An 18609-nucleotide genomic window follows, 5' to 3' on the forward strand; every position below is an offset into this window, starting at 1 on the left:
GAATATTTTGTACTTTGTAGGCGATATAGAATAATACATAGAAGTGGATATGAAGCAAGGCTCAAGTTAACATAAATTACCAAATGGATTTCCACTCTCACACTCTAACAAGTGGACACATTTAAAAGAAAAAAGACGCCCTGTTATATCTTTCCTGACAACAAACAACTTGTTTATGAGCTTAAAAGAATTGAGACTGCATGAATAGCAGATAGTTCTGGAGAAGAAATGTATGGAAACATGTGGTTGTACTAACACTATGAAAAAAGATAACTTTTGCACACTTACTCCAAGCCACAAAAGTATAATAATGACAATGTTTTATCCTACTTGGATCTTCGTCAGGTCACAATGTTCAAAAATGGAAAACATACCTATATTTATACATCATGCACACCAATAGGCTGATAAGATCTATGATGGCAGATGTGGTTATCCATCCAAAATGCCCAGGGTGATAAACATCCAGCAGTAAAAGCAGTAAAGCAGTAATACAACAGCGATACTTAAAAATATCAAACATACATCTTATATCATCTTTCTTAATTTCCCTGAGGGTGTCTTCCCAAGGGATTAATAAAGTTCTATCTAATCTAATCTTATACATTATATCAGAGTCATAATCCCATCTATCAGAATGTACATCACCTATGTTCAAATATTGTTTACTAAATCTAACCTATACATTTCTTTTCCATCAGTCTCTTTAGGTTGACTGCCTACAGGCAGTTTACCCTCTGGGCCAGGGGCCATTTGGGAAGGAAGAACCGGGTCCCGAATCCAGCAATTAAATATGATTTACTGTTTAAATTTAATGAAGTGGTTGATGTGCATTTAAATGCTATTTAGTAGTAGTTATGTTGCTCTAATACACGTTTAAAAGTTTATCATCAAACAAATAATTATTTATTTTATTATTATTATTATCACTTCGATCCTCATCACTGATGCTTCCCTCACAACTCAACTCAAACTCATCATCATAGGAATTATCTTGACTCTCTTTCATTGAGCTTTCTTCCTCAGACTCTTCACAACCCTCACTGATAAGGTCAAGATCTTGCGGAGATGATGTAGCCCTAGCTGGGGAGAGGCCTTCCACAGATGTACAGTATGAGTGGTCATTGTTTATGACCTGGTTGGTAAGTATGTCATCTGTCAAAGTGCCTGTGCAAATGTACTGCTTATTGTCTCCCTCTTCTGTATCCTGTTGAAATGGATTGGTCTGGGTGCCGACAATGACTGTCAGAGTGTGCACACTGCCTGTCACCTGCTCTATCTCCTCACTGATGTCAGCCTCTGGGAATTTGCTGCTGGCCACCAGTTGCATGCGTGCCTGCCTAACCTGTTAACACAAATGTACACTTTTTAGGTACCCAAATGATGTTATCAGCCTTAACATGAAAGATTTTGTACTTACATCCTAACTACTGATTTATTAAAGAATCATATACCTAAACACTTTTTGTTGTGTTGTTATTCTTTCGATAACCATGCATAGAAAACTATCCAATGTATCCTGTGTTTTGTTTCAGTGATGGTTGGGTGTAATTGGTTTTGGTTCAATGTCCATACCAGTTCTGGCTGTAGTGCTTGTTGAATCAATATAATTTTTTGGTGTTTTATTATCATAAGATTAATGTGTGTAAACACTGGGGATGTTTGCTTTGCTTCTGAGGGACATTAAACAAAATTAACAAAATTATAATGTTAATATCACATTTCTTGTAGGAGCCTGGGTACAGAATGTAGCAGCCAGAATCATGTTATAATGTCACCAGTTCTTTTCCTCACTGACTTATTTTCTTTTCTACAGTTCTACTAGTTATTATTTTGTGACTATCAAAAGTATCAATGTACAGTTATTTCTAATGTCCATAGAGAATCATGCACCTCACTACATTAGCAATGTCCTCCTGATTTGCACTAATGTACAATGTGTTTTTACTAGGTGCTGTAGTAGGTAATAGTTACTAGTACTAGTTTTTAGAGACTGATAGTATCTGTCATGAAGTGTTTGTTGTGTGTTACTGCAGTTCAGGACCAATACAAAGTTCCATTGCTATTTGCATAAATATCTACAATGTATGTTCAGTAAAAGGTAAAAGCTAGACTAGAATGAAATGCTGAATAACTGCCAAATGCATCAATATATTATTAGGCCTGCCACAGCGACTATTCTTGTTGACTTTTTAGTGTTATGGTAATGTTGGTTATGACTAAACATTAGCAGTAGTGAGCGGATAGCGCTAACATCGGCCAATCAAAAATGCTAATTTTGTTGTGAACCAATTCCGGTCTGGTGGTAAACACAACATAAAGTGAGGCCTCAAGCGGATTGCTGGACGGATGGTCAACACTTTAGGTTGAAAAGTAAATTATTGTGCCTTACGTTGTGTCGTGATGGCTCTGACATATATATGTATATTTATTTTTTAATTTGCCACTAGACGCGTGTGACGGCTTTTCGGCAGCCGAGCCATGTGAAGGAAAAGCCAGCTAGAAAAAACTTTAGTGCATGCATGGCAAGAGGAATAAACAGGATGACGGTGAGGAAGATAATGGGATTGGAGTTAATGTATGGGGATTTTATTACGTTTGGATTCCTGACTGACTGCTTTGGAAAACGTGGAGTCACGGTAAGTAGTATTTCTTTTGCGGTTTGCATCAGCTGTGATGACCGCTGACTGTATGGTGTGGGATAACATGAGTTTTAGGTGAAAACTCTCAGGCCCGGATGTTTATATGGGTTGTGGTTCATTTTTAGTTTCGGACAGTAACATAATTTTAGCACATGCACCATGCAGTGTTGCCGACCCTCTCCTGGCTGCCATCCTCGTCCGGAGCAGCTGCAGCTGCATCCTCCTCCGCAAAATTGTGACATTCCACCCTCCTCCTCATCACTGGCTCAAAAGCATAGGCCATTGGGTTTGATGATAGATCAATATATCTTTCGGCTTCGTCCTCTGACATCTTTTCACTCAGTAAATTTCTTAAACTACTGCTTCTTCTTCTTCTTCCACCTACACACACAGTGTCGTGAAACCAACCAACCACTCCGATGATGTAGGTAGTGACGTAAAATAAAGATGGTGCTGTGCACGGCCCAAAACATACCGTAAATGCATTTAAAAAGTGGATTTTCTCTAAAATAGGCTGACTTTTCCGACTTTTTATTTCGTCAGTATGTCTTAATAATGCACGCATCTCCTATGCTGGTGTCTGTTCCGTTGTTTCACGTCCTCTTTAAGCTGTCAGAGCAAGTATGAAGTCCATACTGTCACTAACTGCACTCCTTGAAGAAATATTAGCAATTTTTAGGATTTTTTTTCAGAGAGAATCAGACAGAGAGGTCTACAATATAAATTTGAAGGATATGTCCAGGGTGTCAAACTAACTCAGTCGCAAAAACAGGTTAAAAAGGTTATGATAGTTAGAAGCTAAAGCCCAACTACGGGCTACAGATGATCTCTGCCGCTGAACGAGCAGGGAGCAAAACAATGTTCGTCTGCAAATACTGCAATAACACAGTTGGCTGAATATCAGCAAAGTTTCCCTGCTTCCCTTCACTGTTTCCAGTAGGCCAGGTAGGTCGTTATTCACTGTTATAATCAATTAAAAGCAAAAGTAGCATGCGTATACATTCAGTAGGCTTCAGGGCTTCAGTAGCTGGCTAGCTAGCTAGCTAGCTATCCTTACATTTTTCAGGCTTTGCTTTTGGTTTTGGAATGGCAAAGAAATGTTTATCTCGTTCCAACCTCAACAGGTAATGAGTGTCATTAAAACAAAATGTGCCCCATGCACAATGTTTCTCAAAATCAACAAAACCAGCCTGAAAATGAAGGAAATCTGAAACAATTGCCTGAGAGTATGGAGCACAGCCATGCTACGCTATGATTGGCCAGTCTGCTTTTGAGAGGCAGGACTTAATGAGGAGTCAATTTTGCACCGAATATACATAAGATCTCTACTATTGGTTAAACCTTGGTCCATGTGTACTAGGGCTGTTAACAAATATTCTAAATTCAAATTTAAATTCGAATTTGAAAAAAAATGATCCTTCGAATGTGAAAATTGATATTCGATTATGGAGAAAAAAACCCCACCACTGCAGCTGTCCTCTTTGCGAGTAGGCGTTGGCCTGGGCCGCTGCACTGAACACACTGCATGACGGGTCAGAGAGGGGGGGCGAGCGAGAGGTCCGCGGTTGTTTATAATGTAATGTTACAGATAATTGTTTTATGTGTTTTAATGTGTAGGTATGTAAATGTTTTCAAAGACGTTTATGTTGAAATAAAAATACCTGGGGCGTTGGTAGCGTAGTGGATAGTGCCGGCGCCACATGTACAGAGGCATTGCCTTGCTGCAGCGGCCGCAGGCTCGAATCCGACTTGCGGCCCTTTGCTGCATGTCAGTCCCCACTCTCTCTCTTTGTCTCCCCATTTCACTCTCTGTCCTGTCATTAAAGGCAAAAGCCCACAAAAATAATCTTTAAAAAAATAAATAAATAAAAATACCTACAAGTAGTTATGTTTCCTAGTATTAACACATATACAACTGTGTTTCCTTGTATTAGTTTGCTCTCTTGTGGACATAATGCGAAAAAAAAAAAAAAAAAAATTGAATGGTTCGAACCTATGAGTTATTTTTAGAAGGAATATTCGAATGTCATTTCTGAGCAATTTTGACAGCCCTAATGTGTACCTTCTATGAGAAAGGGCTTCTTGTCGTTGATATACATGAGACAGTAGGCACTAGCGTTGCGGTAGCCTCCAAACGAGTCTCTGACCAGTTCCTCCCAGGATGACTTGGTGACAGAGATGTCGTTGTACTTCATCCAGCAACGCTGATGTGGGTCATAGATGTAAGCCCAGTAGTGGCCTGCATTGGCCTGGCCTTCATGGACAAGCACTGCATGAAGCCGGTATGGGACCTGAAACAACACAAAGGAAATTTCAAATGTTTATTAACAAATGAAGCAATTGCTTTTTGTACTGAAATGCCTGATTAAAGAAAATGCGGCTCACCTGCATCATAGATTTGTCAGAGTACATTAGCTCAATGGTTCTGTGAATTCTGGTTATACTTCCCTGCAGATCTGGTGAGAAGAACATCATATACAATCTATTAGTGAGTGTAAATCTAATGTTAACTTCTAGAATATTACAGAGAAAGTAATGGACAGGTAAATTATGCTGAGGGAACCAGAACAGAGACTAGAATAAAGAGCTGCGAACAGGAGGCAGGCAGACCTACCACGGGTGTCATTTTCCACTTCACTCCTCCAGCGATGTAAGCAACCTTCAAGCACCCTTAACTCCTCTTCCGTGATGTGGCGCGGGGCAGGGTGCATGGGCAGGTCGGGAGGTAACCGGGACTGGGTAAAGGGCTTATGAATGGATACTCTCTGTTGCTGTGCTGCAGTGGGAGCTGTGGTGGGACCTAAGGCAGGGCATGAGCTCTCTGGGAGAGACAAGGAGTCCTGCTCAGCCATGCTGCAGGGTGAGAGACACAGTATATAACATAAAAAAACCATATACAAAAATGGTCTTCCAATACCAGCCTATTCTGCAGCTTAAGGTTATGCTATAGCAACAAAAACTAAATCCTATTTAGGCTTGGATGTCAAAGAAGAAACTACCTCAACTAGTGTTGACATGGCCAGTGAGGTTAGCTTAAGGCAGTGGGGCTGCAGCATTAAGGAAGCTGACAGCACCTCAGCACTGTTTGAAAGGTATAAAGGATCTTGATGCATCCAAAGTTTTGGATGCACCAAGATGTATCTTTTGGTCGCTGTACATGATTTATTTTTGTCACTGAGTGACCTCTTGTTACTTTTAAAACATTGCATATTTGTAATGGTCCATAATGAATTTAACAAAAGATTTTACTTGCATACAGTTTGGCTGTTGTCTATGTCCCTTTTCCTTTCACCTTCATGAAGACAAAATGCTTCCATACCCAAGCTTTAAACCAGCAGGTGCCAGTCAGATTGTACCACCTGTGTTTGCTCACACAAACACCTGGGCCCCACTGCCTGTGTGAGCAACACGTGATGGCTACCGCACTGGACTGCTTTGACTCACACGCATGCAGTGTAGGGCTGTCAAAAAAAATTCGAAATTCAGCAGGTGGTAGAGCCTTCTCATACCGAGCCCCTCTCCTCTAGAACCGCCTTCCCATTCAAATCCGTGAAGCCAAGGCAGTCGATTCCTTCAAAAGTAAACTCAAAACACACCTTTTTGCATCTGCCTTTAACATCACATAGTCTCTGTCCTTACATACTACATCATGGTTATCTACTACTACTCAGTCATTGTGCGCATCAATTGTTTCGTTTTTCATATACAGTACAGGCCAAAAGTTTGGACACACCTTCTCATTCAATGCGTTTTCTTTATTTTCATGACTATTTACATTGTAGATTCTCACTGAAGGCATCAAAACTATGAATGAACACATGTGGAGTTATGTACTTAACAAAAAAAGGTGAAATAACTGAAAACATGTTTTATATTCTAGTTTCTTCAAAATAGCCACCCTTTGCTCTGATTACTGCTTTGCACACTCTTGGCATTCTCTCCATGAGCTTCAAGAGGTAGTCACCTGAAATGGTTTTCCAACAGTCTTGAAGGAGTTCCCAGAGGTGTTTAGCACTTGTTGGCCCCTTTGCCTTCACTCTGCGGTCCAGCTCACCCCAAACCATCTCCATTGGGTTCAGGTCCGGTGACTGTGGAGGCCAGGTCATCTGCCGCAGCACTCCATCACTCTCCTTTTTGGTCAAATAGCCCTTACACAGCCTGGAGGTGTGTTTGGGGTCATTGTCCTGTTGAAAAATAAATGATCGTCCAACTAAACGCAAACCGGATGGGACGGCATGTCGCTGCAGGATGCTGTGGTAGCCATGCTGGTTCAGTGTGCCTTCAATTTTGAATAAATCCCCAACAGTGTCACCAGCAAAACACCCCCACACCATCACACCTCCTCCTCCATGCTTCACAGTGGGAACCAGGCATGTGGAATCCATCCGTTCACCTTTTCTGCGTCTCACAAAGACACGGCGGTTGGAACCAAAGATCTCAAATTTGGACTCATCAGACCAAAGCACAGATTTCCACTGGTCTAATGTCCATTCCTTGTGTTTCTTGGCCCAAACAAATCTCTTCTGCTTGTTGCCTCTCCTTAGCAGTGGTTTCCTAGCAGCTATTTGACCATGAAGGCCTGATTCGTGCAATCTCCTCTTAACAGTTGTTCTAGAGATGGGTCTGCTGCTAGAACTCTGTGTGGCATTCATCTGGTCTCTGATCTGAGCTGCTGTTAACTTGCCATTTCTGAGGCTGGTGACTCGGATGAACTTATCCTCAGAAGCAGAGGTGACTCTTGGTCTTCCTTTCCTGGGTCGGTCCTCATGTGTGCCAGTTTCGTTGTAGCGCTTGATGGTTTTTGCGACTCCACTTGGGGACACATTTAAAGTTTTTGCAATTTTCCGGACTGACTGACCTTCATTTCTTAAAGTAATGATGGCCACTCGTTTTTCTTTAGTTAGCTGATTGGTTCTTGCCATAATATGAATTTTAACAGTTGTCCAATAGGGCTGTCGGCTATGTATTAACCTGACTTCTGCACAACACAACTGATGGTCCCAACCCCATTGATAAAGCAAGAAATTCCACTAATTAACCCTGATAAGGCACACCTGTGAAGTGGAAACCATTTCAGGTGACTACCTCTTGAAGCTCATGGAGAGAATGCCAAGAGTGTGCAAAGCAGTAATCAGAGCAAAGGGTGGCTATTTTGAAGAAACTAGAATATAAAACATGTTTTCAGTTATTTCACCTTTTTTTGTTAAGTACATAACTCCACATGTGTTCATTCATAGTTTTGATGCCTTCAGTGAGAATCTACAATGTAAATAGTCATGAAAATAAAGAAAACGCATTGAATGAGAAGGTGTGTCCAAACTTTTGGCCTGTACTGTATATATATACAGGCAAAGTCCCGGTGCTGCCCATAGTGAGGCGCCCAGCCAAGTTAAATGACTACCGACCGGTGGCCCTAAGATCACACATTATGAAGACCCTGGAGCCACTGGTCCTCCGTTTCCTGAGGTCAGAGGTCACTGATGCTGTGGACCCCCTCCGGTTTGCCTATCAGGAGCACATTGGAGTGGAAGATGCGCCTACATGGAGGAGCCGGCATATTGTGTGAGGATCCTTTTCCTTGACTTTTCAAGTGCTTTTAATACTATTCAGCCCCCTATACTGAGAGACCGGTTGGAGGGGATGGGAGTAGATTGCTTCCTGACCTCCTGGATAACAGACTACCAGACAGAGCGCCCTCATTATGTCAGGCTTGGAAGCTGTGTCTCCAGGATGGTCAAGAGCAGCACTGGTGCTGTTTGTTTTAGCACCGTTCCTGTTCACACTCTACACTGCGGACTGTAAGTACAACTCAGAGTCCTGCTACATACAAAATACTCTGATGATAAAGCTATTTAGGCTTGTATCAGGAGCAATCAAGAGTGGGAGTGCAGGGACCTTATGGATGCCTTCAGGGACTGGTGCAGTAATCAATCAATCAATCAATCAATTTTATTTATAAAGCCCAATACCACAAATGACAATTTGCCTCACAGGGCTTTACAGCATACAACATCCCTCTGTACTTAGGACCCTCACAGCGGATAAGGAAAAACTCGCCCCCCCCCCCCCCCCAAAAAAAACCCCCTTTAACGGGGGAAAAAAACGGTAGAAACCTCAGGAAGAGCAACTGAGGAGGGATCCCTCTTCCAGGACGGACAAATGTGCAATAGATGTCGTACAGAACAGATCAGCATAATAAATTAACAGTAATCTGTATGACACAATGAGACAGAGAGAGAGAGAGAGAGAGAGAGAGAGAGAGAGAGAGAGAGAGAGAGATAGATGCAGGACAGACAGTAATGACAGCAATAATATTATAATTATAGTTCTGGCTACTGTGGTACAATATGTTGAAAGTATATATTAACATCTGATAGTATACATATGTGACAATAATCATATGTGTATAATAACAGTAGATGTATGACTAATGATAACAGCAGCAGCAGGAGGCATCTGGCAGGACCACGGCAGCAGCACAACCACACGTCACACTATCCAGGCACTGCTGCAATACGAATTAACCTGAGAGACAGTGGAGCACAAAGGCTACGGAGAAGAAGCCGAGTTAGTGACATCCAGAATGGCCGAGTTAGCAAGATGCAGTAATAGGACACGAGAGAGAGAGAGAGAGAGAGAGAGAGAGAGAGACAAGGAGAGAAGGTGCTCGGTGTATTATAGGGGGTCCTCCAGCAGACTAGGCCTAAGTCTGCCTAACTAGGGGCTGGTACAAGGCAAGCCTGAGCCAGCCCTAACTATAAGCTTTATCAAAGAGGAAAGTCTTAAGTCTAGTCTTAAATGTGGAGATGGTGTCTGCCTCCCGGATCATAACAGGAAGATGATTCCACAGGAGAGGAGCCTGATAGCTGAAGGCTCTGGCTCCTGATCTACTTTTGGAGACTTTAGGGACCATGAGTACAGGGAGCCAGTGCAGAGAAGCTAAAACAGGAGAAATATTATCTTGTTTCTTAGCTCCTGTTAGTACACGTGCTGCTGCATTCTGAATTAGCTGGAGAGTTTTTAAGGACTTACTAGAGCTACCTGATAATAGAGAGTTATAGTAATCCAGCCTAGAGGTAACAAAAGCGTGGACCAATTTTTCTGCATCTTTTCGGGTCAGGATAAAAAGGTCAGTAAGTGCTGTCTCCATCTGAACACAGCCAAAACCAAGGAGATGGTGGTGGATTTCAGAAGAATGAGGTCACCCCACCAACCATAAAGGGGGAAGACACTGAGGTGGTGTACACCTACAAATATCTTGGGGTCCTCTTGAATGATAAGCTGGACAGGTCCTCTGACACTGACGCCCTCTATAGGAGGGGGCAGAGTCCCCTGTTTTTCCTGCAGACACTGAGGTCCTTTGATCTGAGTGTGGAGATGTTGACCATGTTCTATCACATGGTGGTGGGCAGTGCACTCTCCTACGCTGCAGTGTGCTGGGGAGGCATCTTGATGGACAAAAACACCAAGCGACTGGACAAGCTGGTTAAAAAAAGCTGGCTCAGTGCTCAGCAGGAGACTAGACCCACTATGAACTGTGGTGGAGAAGCAAAGCTATATATATACTGGACAATAGCAGACACCCTCTCCACAGCCTCCTGGAGGAACAGAGGAGCAGCTGCAGCAGTCGGCTCATCTCACTGTGTTGTAGAACAGAGCGTTTCAGATCCTTTGTCCCCACAGCAATAAGACTGTTTAACACCTCCTGATTCCAGTCACACAAGCTCACACACATCACATAAGCCACAACGGGACTGAACTGTGGAATGGGCAATTTTATTTTATTTCAATTTAATTCTAATTTGATGCCAAAGGAGAGGAGCAAAAGGTGCTTCACTACTACCCCAGCACTACTGCAGCATAAAAAAGTCCCATTCTTTGAGCATAATGCAGGATCATGCATATGCAGCATCATGGGAGACGGAATCCTTGTCGCTAAGAAAGCACAAAAGGGAATCAAAAAGGCAACATGACCGGCAAATTCAAAAAACGAGGGTCAACATCAGGGTAGCCTTTCCCAGGTGGAGAGAGCTGCTGAAGGAGAAAGGTAATGCAATCACAGGCCAGTGCTGCTAGCCGCTAACAGCTGTTAACCGCTGTCAGCGGTGCAGTGATGTGAGGAGAGGGTTGAGGTTTGTGAGGTTGAGCCACTTGTCAAAAAACAAGACGTGATTGGTTTGTTTCGATTTACACCCGCCACCAACAGTCCTACGTTGTAAACACAGCCAGCATGGTGAGAAGGGGGTTTGTCAACTCGCATGATGTGTGTTTGTGTAGGCTCCTACACAAACACACATCATGCGAGTGAATACTGAATACTCCATGAACTATCGGATGACATTCATTTGACTTTCATAGCTTTTTGGTACACAGCGGCTACCGTTGTTGCAATACGTGTTTGAAACAGTGAGGCACTAGAGTGCGCTATCCTTTGAATGCAATATATCTGTACTTTCACACCAAAAGCCGCCAGAGCTGCAAAATAGCTGAATTCGCTCTAGCAGTGCCGCTGGTAAAATATCTGTGGCAGCTAAAGCAGCTCAAGTCACTCAATGTCTGATGTCAAATTCTGAACGTTCGATTATGCTTCTCAATTTAAAGGAGCCACAAAGCAGGTTACTGGCTGGAGCACAGAAATGTGACTTTGTGCATTTGCCTACTACAGAGACTTTCACGTTTTGACAATGAAAACAGAATAAAAAGTCTACACAGGTCTGACATTAAACACACACAGCCTGTGTTGAAGAATGAGGTCACCCCCCCCCCCCAACCCACACACACACACACACACACACACACACACCATCACTACTGGCAGCAGTAGTACAAATGAACCCCCATTACGTCCAAGTCTAGTATCCAGGTCTGAAGTCGCAAGAGTGATCACATCTCTCAAGTCCTCAAGAGCTACAGATGTATATGGAATGGACATACTAATGATAAAAGAAATCAATCCATCGATAACTGGTCCATTAACACACATCATAAATAGTGAGTGAGGGGAAATTCCCAGAATCATGGAAACTGGCTACTGTCATTCCCACATTCAAAGGTGGTGACCCTCTCCTTACCTCCAACTATAGGCCTGTTAGCATTTTACCCACACTGTGTCAAAGGTATACGAGAAACTGGCCGTCAAGCAAATCACTAATCACCTCAATTGTAGCTCCTTCTCTCTGGCCCTGAATCCAAATTGCATTGGATGCAATCATTCTACAGAAACCTCAATATGCTACTTTATGGAAACGGGTTAGGGTTTATGGGTTAAAGCATCAATGGACATAAAAGGGTCAGTGGGGGTTGTTTTCCTTGACCTGCGGAAAGCATTTGACACTGTTAACCACTCAATTTTACTGAACAAACTCCTGAACTTCAATCTCTCCATGGAATTTGTCAGCCTCATCAAATCCTACCTCTGATCTCGTTCTCAAATTGTTAGAATTGAAAATCATAACTCCAACCCCTTGAAATTGCAACTGGTGTCCCACAAGGTTCAGTACTCGGTCCTATTCTGTTCAGCATGTACATCAATGATTTACCATCTGTGTGTGATAATTGTGATATATTAATGTATGCTGATGACACAGTTATAATTGGTCATGGAAAAACACCAGAGGAAGTTGCAACAAAGTTAGCACATGCTATGTTATTAGTCACAACCTGGCTTAAACTGTCCTATCTGCAACTTAACCTGTCAAAAACAGTCTGTATGTTTTTCTCTAAGAAAAAACAAACATAAATGTGATGCCAGATGTTTTCATCTCTGGAGAGAGGGTACAGGTGGTTACAGAATACAAATACCTGGGACTGCACACAGATTCAAACCTCAGCTTCAAAACCCACATTAAGAAAGTCAGGAACAAAGTTAAGTTCAGTTTATCAAACTTCATATTCATCAGGGACTCGTTTTCAGCTGAAGCAGCCAAGATGTACTTCTTCGCGACGGTTCTCTCCCACATCACATACTGTCTGACAAGTTGGTCTACTGCAAACACCACAATAATGAAAACAATAGAATCATTATATAAACAAGCACTTAAAATATTACAGAAGAAACTTTTCAGATTTCATCATTGTCATATACTGAATAAATATAAATTGCTTAGTTGGGAAACCTCATTATATTCAAAAACATCTGTCTGGTATATAAGATCTTGCATGGTTCAGCTCCTCCTGCTCTATCTGGATACGTTAATTTCAGATCTTCTGGTAATAGGGGTACGAGAGGTGCAGTGAGAGGAGACTGCACAATTCCCTTAAGAAAACACAAACACACAAACATGTGAACATTGATGTTTGCCTCACTATTATATAAGAGCATCGTGCAATTGTGGGTTATTGTCACTCAACGGTATGTGTGCCGTACAGAATGTTTATCTTGTATATAATGTGCTATCTTTAATGGGTTATTTATATATATATATATATATATATATATATATATATATATATATATATATTGGATGTTGTATTTTATTGATGCCTTTAACAACTGGCAAAGGGACTACTGATGAAAATTAGCCTCTTAGCTATTTCGGGTGCATTTATTTATTTTTTTTAAATGTTAATTAATGTACATTGTCCCTTTTCAAATAAACAAATAAACTAAAACTAAACTAAACGTACAGTATGATTTCAATGTTAGATGGGAGAAATTCCTAAACACTGTGGCTTTAACAGGTTGACTGATACTGAGTTTTTAAAGGTCGTTTTGAAAATGATAGATTGGAACAAGAAAAGGCTGACAGCTAAACTGAAAAGATATATAAATCTGGAACTCAACATCAAACTGGAAAGAGGGTCTGAAATTAATACCCACCAAGCATCAGATACTGGTAGATTTTCCTTAGGTGAGTAAATCTCTAAAGGCTCTCCGCCCCACAGATGGGTACATGTTTGTACCAAAATAGTCAGACAATAATGGTGCATTCTATTTGCACTGGGAAGTCAGAGTGCCTAATCAGAAATTTCAACTGAAACACCCACTGAGGTCGAATTTCCAACTTGGCAGGTCGGAGGAACCTCACTGATCCAGACCTGCCAACCTTGTCAAAATATTTTGAGTACCACTTGTGTTGTACGGCTTTTTTTCGCAGACTTTTGCAACTCCATTGCTTTGCACGCAGTAATTTCCCCATTCACTGGCTGTAAATCGGTTATCAAAAAAACAATAAAACCTATATTTTTAATTACAATACCTTTAATAAAGAAAATATAGACATTTTGCACTCTGTAATTACATTCTTTAACTATTTCTTAACATGAATATCCAAACCCACCAACAGAAAACCAAAAAATGCTATGTCCTTCTGAGCCAGGTATATACTGTATCATGACAGCCTTTCTATGGTACACAGAAACACTTTCAAAACATGAAAATGCTGTTAACAAACCAAGGTAACTATATTATTTACATTTTTTTAATTTTGTTGACCTTGACCCTGATGCCCTTTTAACTACAGTTTTTGCATCAGTCATCACTCCTTCCTGGAGTGGAACTTGCTCTGGATTGTTTTGCCTCATAGGTTGCTGACTTTGCCTTCTTTAATAGAGCATCACTGAAATGCTCCATGTGACAGATGGTCCCTTTTGCAGCCATGCTCACCTTTCTTGTCACCAAAGCACTGATCATGTCAGTGCTCAGGCTAGCCCTGTATTGTGTCTTGTTTTTGGTGACAAGGCTGAAAATCCTCTCGCAATCAGCATTGCTGTGGAAGATAACCAGTATCCCTAGCATGACTGCTGAAAGGTTGGAGAAGATCTCCTGTCCTCCTCTCTTCAAATGACCAATATCAACCCAGGCTTCATCGGCGCGCTTGCTGAGGATGCTGTCCTCAAAGCTGCTGGTTTGATACATTCGAAACTCGTCTTCCATTTGATCCACAGTGACCTCTTCAGGCAGAATAGAAGGAAAGTGGCTGATAAAGAACCGGAGAGAAGAGAATTTCACTGACTGCCTCTTGGTAATATCTGCCACAACAGCATGCATCAGCAGCTCATCCCCAAATGGAAATTTGGAAACCATGTAGTCAGCTGCAGATGAAAAGAACTTCCTCACATCTCTGAAGAATGGCTTAAGCTCTAGTTTACCCTGACTTTGGATAAAGGTCTGAGTGTCATGGCCAACTGAGAGTTCCTCATCAGGTAGCTGGTTTTCCCTTGCACTGTACAGTGTTGGCTTGATACCTCTACCAATTTCATCCATCATGGTGATCACATGCTCAGGCTTACAGAATGAAAGCAATACCTTTTGCAGTTGCAGCTCCAAAGTTGGAAGCAGTATATGTATGCATGGCTCCTCTTTTTGGAGTATTTGGTTGCTATTGTCAAAAATAGGTATTGTTCTTTTCAAAAAGAGTGAATACACCTTTGACACTGGGTTGGTGAGGAACTGATATACTTTCTCAGGTTTTGTCAGATCTGTTCTCTCGTCTTTCTTGGTTCCTTCTGGTTTTTGTTTCTGTTTTTTTTTTTTTTTCATTTTCAGCTCTCTTTCCAGTTTCATTTTGTTTGAAGATGAATTTGGTTAAATCAAATTCTGCAGCAAGGTGTGCAGGAGCTTTTGATGCACTGGTAAGTGTAGCTTCAGGCTTCTGTGCAGGACCAGATGGAGGTGTGGGCAGCTTTGGTGGGACAGAGGAGGAGACCTTGGGCTGCATTGTAGGCATGCTGGCGGCAGGTTTAGCTACAGGCTTCTGTGCAAGACCCGATGGAGGTGTGGGCAGCTTTGGTGGGACAGAGGAGGAGACCTTGGGCTGCATTGTAGGCATGCTGGTGGCAGGTTTAGCTACAGGCTTCTTTGTAGGACCAGATGGAGGTGTGGGCAGCTTTGGTGGGATAGAGGAGGAGACCTTGGGCTGCATTGTAGGCATGCTGGTGGAGGAGAGTGTTGCTTTAGGCTTATGAGTAAGACCAGATTGAGCCTTCAGCAACTTAGAGGAAGATGAGGGTCCTGTCTTCTTTTTCTTGCCTGCCTCCATCTCATTATCAAAGAAAAGAATGAGATTGTCCCACTGTTGCAGTAGGCGGTTCACACACTGCCTCAGAGACAGCCATCTTGTGGAGGACATTTTGAGAATTTTCCTCACATCTGCATCACACATGATCTGTATGTCACGCAGACTTGACTTCCTCTTGCTGCTTTTGTCCAGATAATAATAAATTGTAACAAGGAAGTCTTCAATGTTCACACTGAGCTGCCTGGATGCCCTCTCTGCAGTGAGGTGTATCAGGTGGCAGGCACATCCAACTAGGTAGATGTGTGGACTCTGAGCCTTCAAAAAAGCTGCTACACCTTTCCCCAAGCCTTGCATGACTGCAGCATTGTCAGCTGCAAAGCTGACACAGTTTGACCATGGTATGCCTCTCTTCTTTAGTTCACTGTCAAGCAATTCAAATATTGTTCTCCCGGTAGACTCCCTTGATTCACAAATCTTGAGCAACGTCACAGTGACCCTCCCAAGAGTGGGATCAAAACTCCTCACCACAATGGGGTACATTTTTATGTCCTCCATATCTGTGCTCCCATCTGTAGCAAGGCTGTATGGGGACCGCTTCATTATTTCTGTGATGTAGTCAGTATCATTCCTAGCCAATGTTTTTACAATGGCGGCTGTCTTTGTTCTGGCGCAGCCATATTTTTTGGCTATCTCACTGTCCGGAAACATCTTCCTGAATAGTGGTCCGGCATGGTCTGCAGCAGATAATGGCAAGTTATGTTCTACAATGAATGTGGTGAACATAGTTTCTGCCTGAATTGGTCTCAAATCACTCGCTTGATGGAAAAACGATTGAATTTTAGGGACAGCATCTGTACTGGCCACAACCTTTAAATGTTTTTTGCCCTCCACATGGCGTCGACCGTCTGCAAAACACACACACACACACACACACACACACACACACACACTTGTTCATAGTTCTTATTTTGACTAGTTAAGTGATAGACATTTTTTACAATTTGACCTGACTCCAAAATATCATGTGCACTGCACTGGACATTTTAATATTGAACAGTAAAACTAAAAAGTTGCACTTGCTTTCATTATATATGTGTGCTTATACAAGCTGATAGCCACAAGTTAACTGCATTGAATTATTTCAATACTTATTTAATTAAAATTAATTAAAAATTATTTTAATATGTATTTAATTAAAATGGTAATAATTTATTTTGTATATTGCAATAGGTGTTTTTGTTTTCAAGAATGCAATAATTAAATTGGCTTACAGCACATATGCACACATCACCGAGACTAATCTATATATTATCTGCAGCTCCCTGATGGCTTATGTCCACATCATAATTGCACACTGTGCAAAATGCATGATGAGGAACTTTAGAGGGTCGGAAGCATGGCCACTGTTCTTGATATTTACTCAAAAACTTCTGGGGGACATGGACCCTCTTCTTTTTGGCGGGTCTGCTGCCCTGTCCCTCCCTGTCTTTGTCTTCCTCATCTGCCATGATAGTGGCTGCAAAAGTTGCTGCAAAAGATTTGTTGGCTACATGTTTAAACTGTATAAATAATCGCATTCTTCCTTATATACAGGCCTACTCTATCTGCAGTGGATATATATAAAGGCTAAAATACACACACACACACACACACACACACACACAGTTTACCTTTTTAAGCGCCAACTGCAACAAGTGGGGAACGAAGGACGGAGAGGGAGGCAGAGGGCAGGAGGAGGCAGAGAGGAGGGGGGCGGGGATGTTACGCTATAGGTTCAGCAGACTCATTATTCTCCGCTTTTCTACAATGATTGGCTGAAACTGCTTCACCACGCTGCTGCATCGTGTTGTCAGACATGAGTACCGCATGTGCACATTTGCCACAGAACTCAGATGTCCGCAGCTTTTTGCTTAGTTTAGAGGGGCGAGTCGTACCAGCGTATTTAGATGTCAAATCGCATACTTGCTACGTAAAATGCGTACAGGTTGGCAGGTCTGCTGATCCCAACCTCAAAAATCCAATGTGGCTGCTCTGCCCATTGATGATAGTAAAAGCTGTAGTAATAAATAGTTTATTAGCACTTCTGTCTTATTTCTGTGTCACTAAAACAGTGCGCCCCAGTCAACAGTCGCGCCGGGAGCAAGGGGCCCCGTCCCTCCCCGGCTGAGGGGGAGAGAAGAAGAAGAAGAAGAAGAAGAAGAAGAAGAAGAAGAAGAAGATTTATTTATAGAGCACATTTCATACAGAAAGCAACACAATGTGCTTCACAAAAAAATATATGTATATAAAAAAACATAAAATATGAGCACATATTTACAAGCACAAGCAAGCATACATGGATGCATCTTATTTAAAGTGCATAGTGATTCCAGTATTTAGTAATAAAAAAATAAATAAATAAATAAAAAAAAAACAGGCTAGTTAAAAACAGCAGTAAAGAGAAATGTCTTAAGTTTACTTTTAAAAGAGCTCAGTGTTGGCGCATTTCTGACATTACTTGGAAGGGCATTCCATCTGCTAGGAGCATAGCAGCTAAATGCTGCCTCTCCAGCTTTAGTGCGCACACGGGGAACAACGAGGAGACCATTAGCTGATGACCTGAGAGTTCTCATTGGTTCATATGGCACAAGTAATTCTTTAATATAATTAGGGGCAAGGCCATTCAGTGCCTTATAGGCAATAAGAAGAATTTTAAATTCAATTCTGGCCTTCAATGGGAGCCAGTGTAAGGACTGAAGAACTGGGGTGATGTGTGTATATTTCTTAGTTCTGGTTAAAATACGTGCAGCAGCATTTTGAATAAGTTGCAGTCATTTGATGGATTTTTGAGGGAGTCCGGAAAAGAGGCTATTGCAATAATCGAGTCTGCTTGTTACAAATGCATGAACCAGTTTTTCAGCATCTGAATTTGTCAGAAAGTCTTGGATTTTTGAGATGTTTTTCAAATGGAAGAAGGATGATCTTGTGACATTGTTAATGTGAAAGTGAAAGTTAAGATCAGCATCGAT

At 41.8% G+C, this 18609-nt stretch overlaps 1 protein-coding gene across 10 annotated transcripts in view; it reads right to left on the reverse strand.

Annotated features, from left to right (window-relative positions):
* Window positions 1–18609, reverse strand: part of usp25 (ubiquitin specific peptidase 25) — a 256799-nt gene that overhangs the window by 88601 nt on the left and 149589 nt on the right. For 8 of the 10 annotated variants that reach the window (XR_007450541.1, XR_007450543.1, XR_007450542.1 and 5 more), the window contains 4 exons: window positions 5257–5495; window positions 5028–5098; window positions 4705–4933; window positions 4304–4456 (listed from right to left, as the gene is read on the reverse strand). Coding sequence is in view for 7 of the 10 variants with exons in the window: in XM_049591477.1 (XP_049447434.1) it covers window positions 4304–4456; window positions 4705–4933; window positions 5028–5098; window positions 5257–5495 (692 nt within the window). In the remaining 3 variants the exon portion in view is untranslated. The remainder of the gene's footprint in view (window positions 1–4303; window positions 4457–4704; window positions 4934–5027; window positions 5099–5256; window positions 5496–18609) is intronic. The other 2 variants (XM_049591482.1, XM_049591479.1) reach the window with 1 other exon arrangement.

Source organism: Epinephelus fuscoguttatus, linkage group LG12 (genome assembly GCF_011397635.1).
Source record: "Epinephelus fuscoguttatus linkage group LG12, E.fuscoguttatus.final_Chr_v1".
Lineage (NCBI taxonomy): Eukaryota > Metazoa > Chordata > Actinopteri > Perciformes > Serranidae > Epinephelus > Epinephelus fuscoguttatus.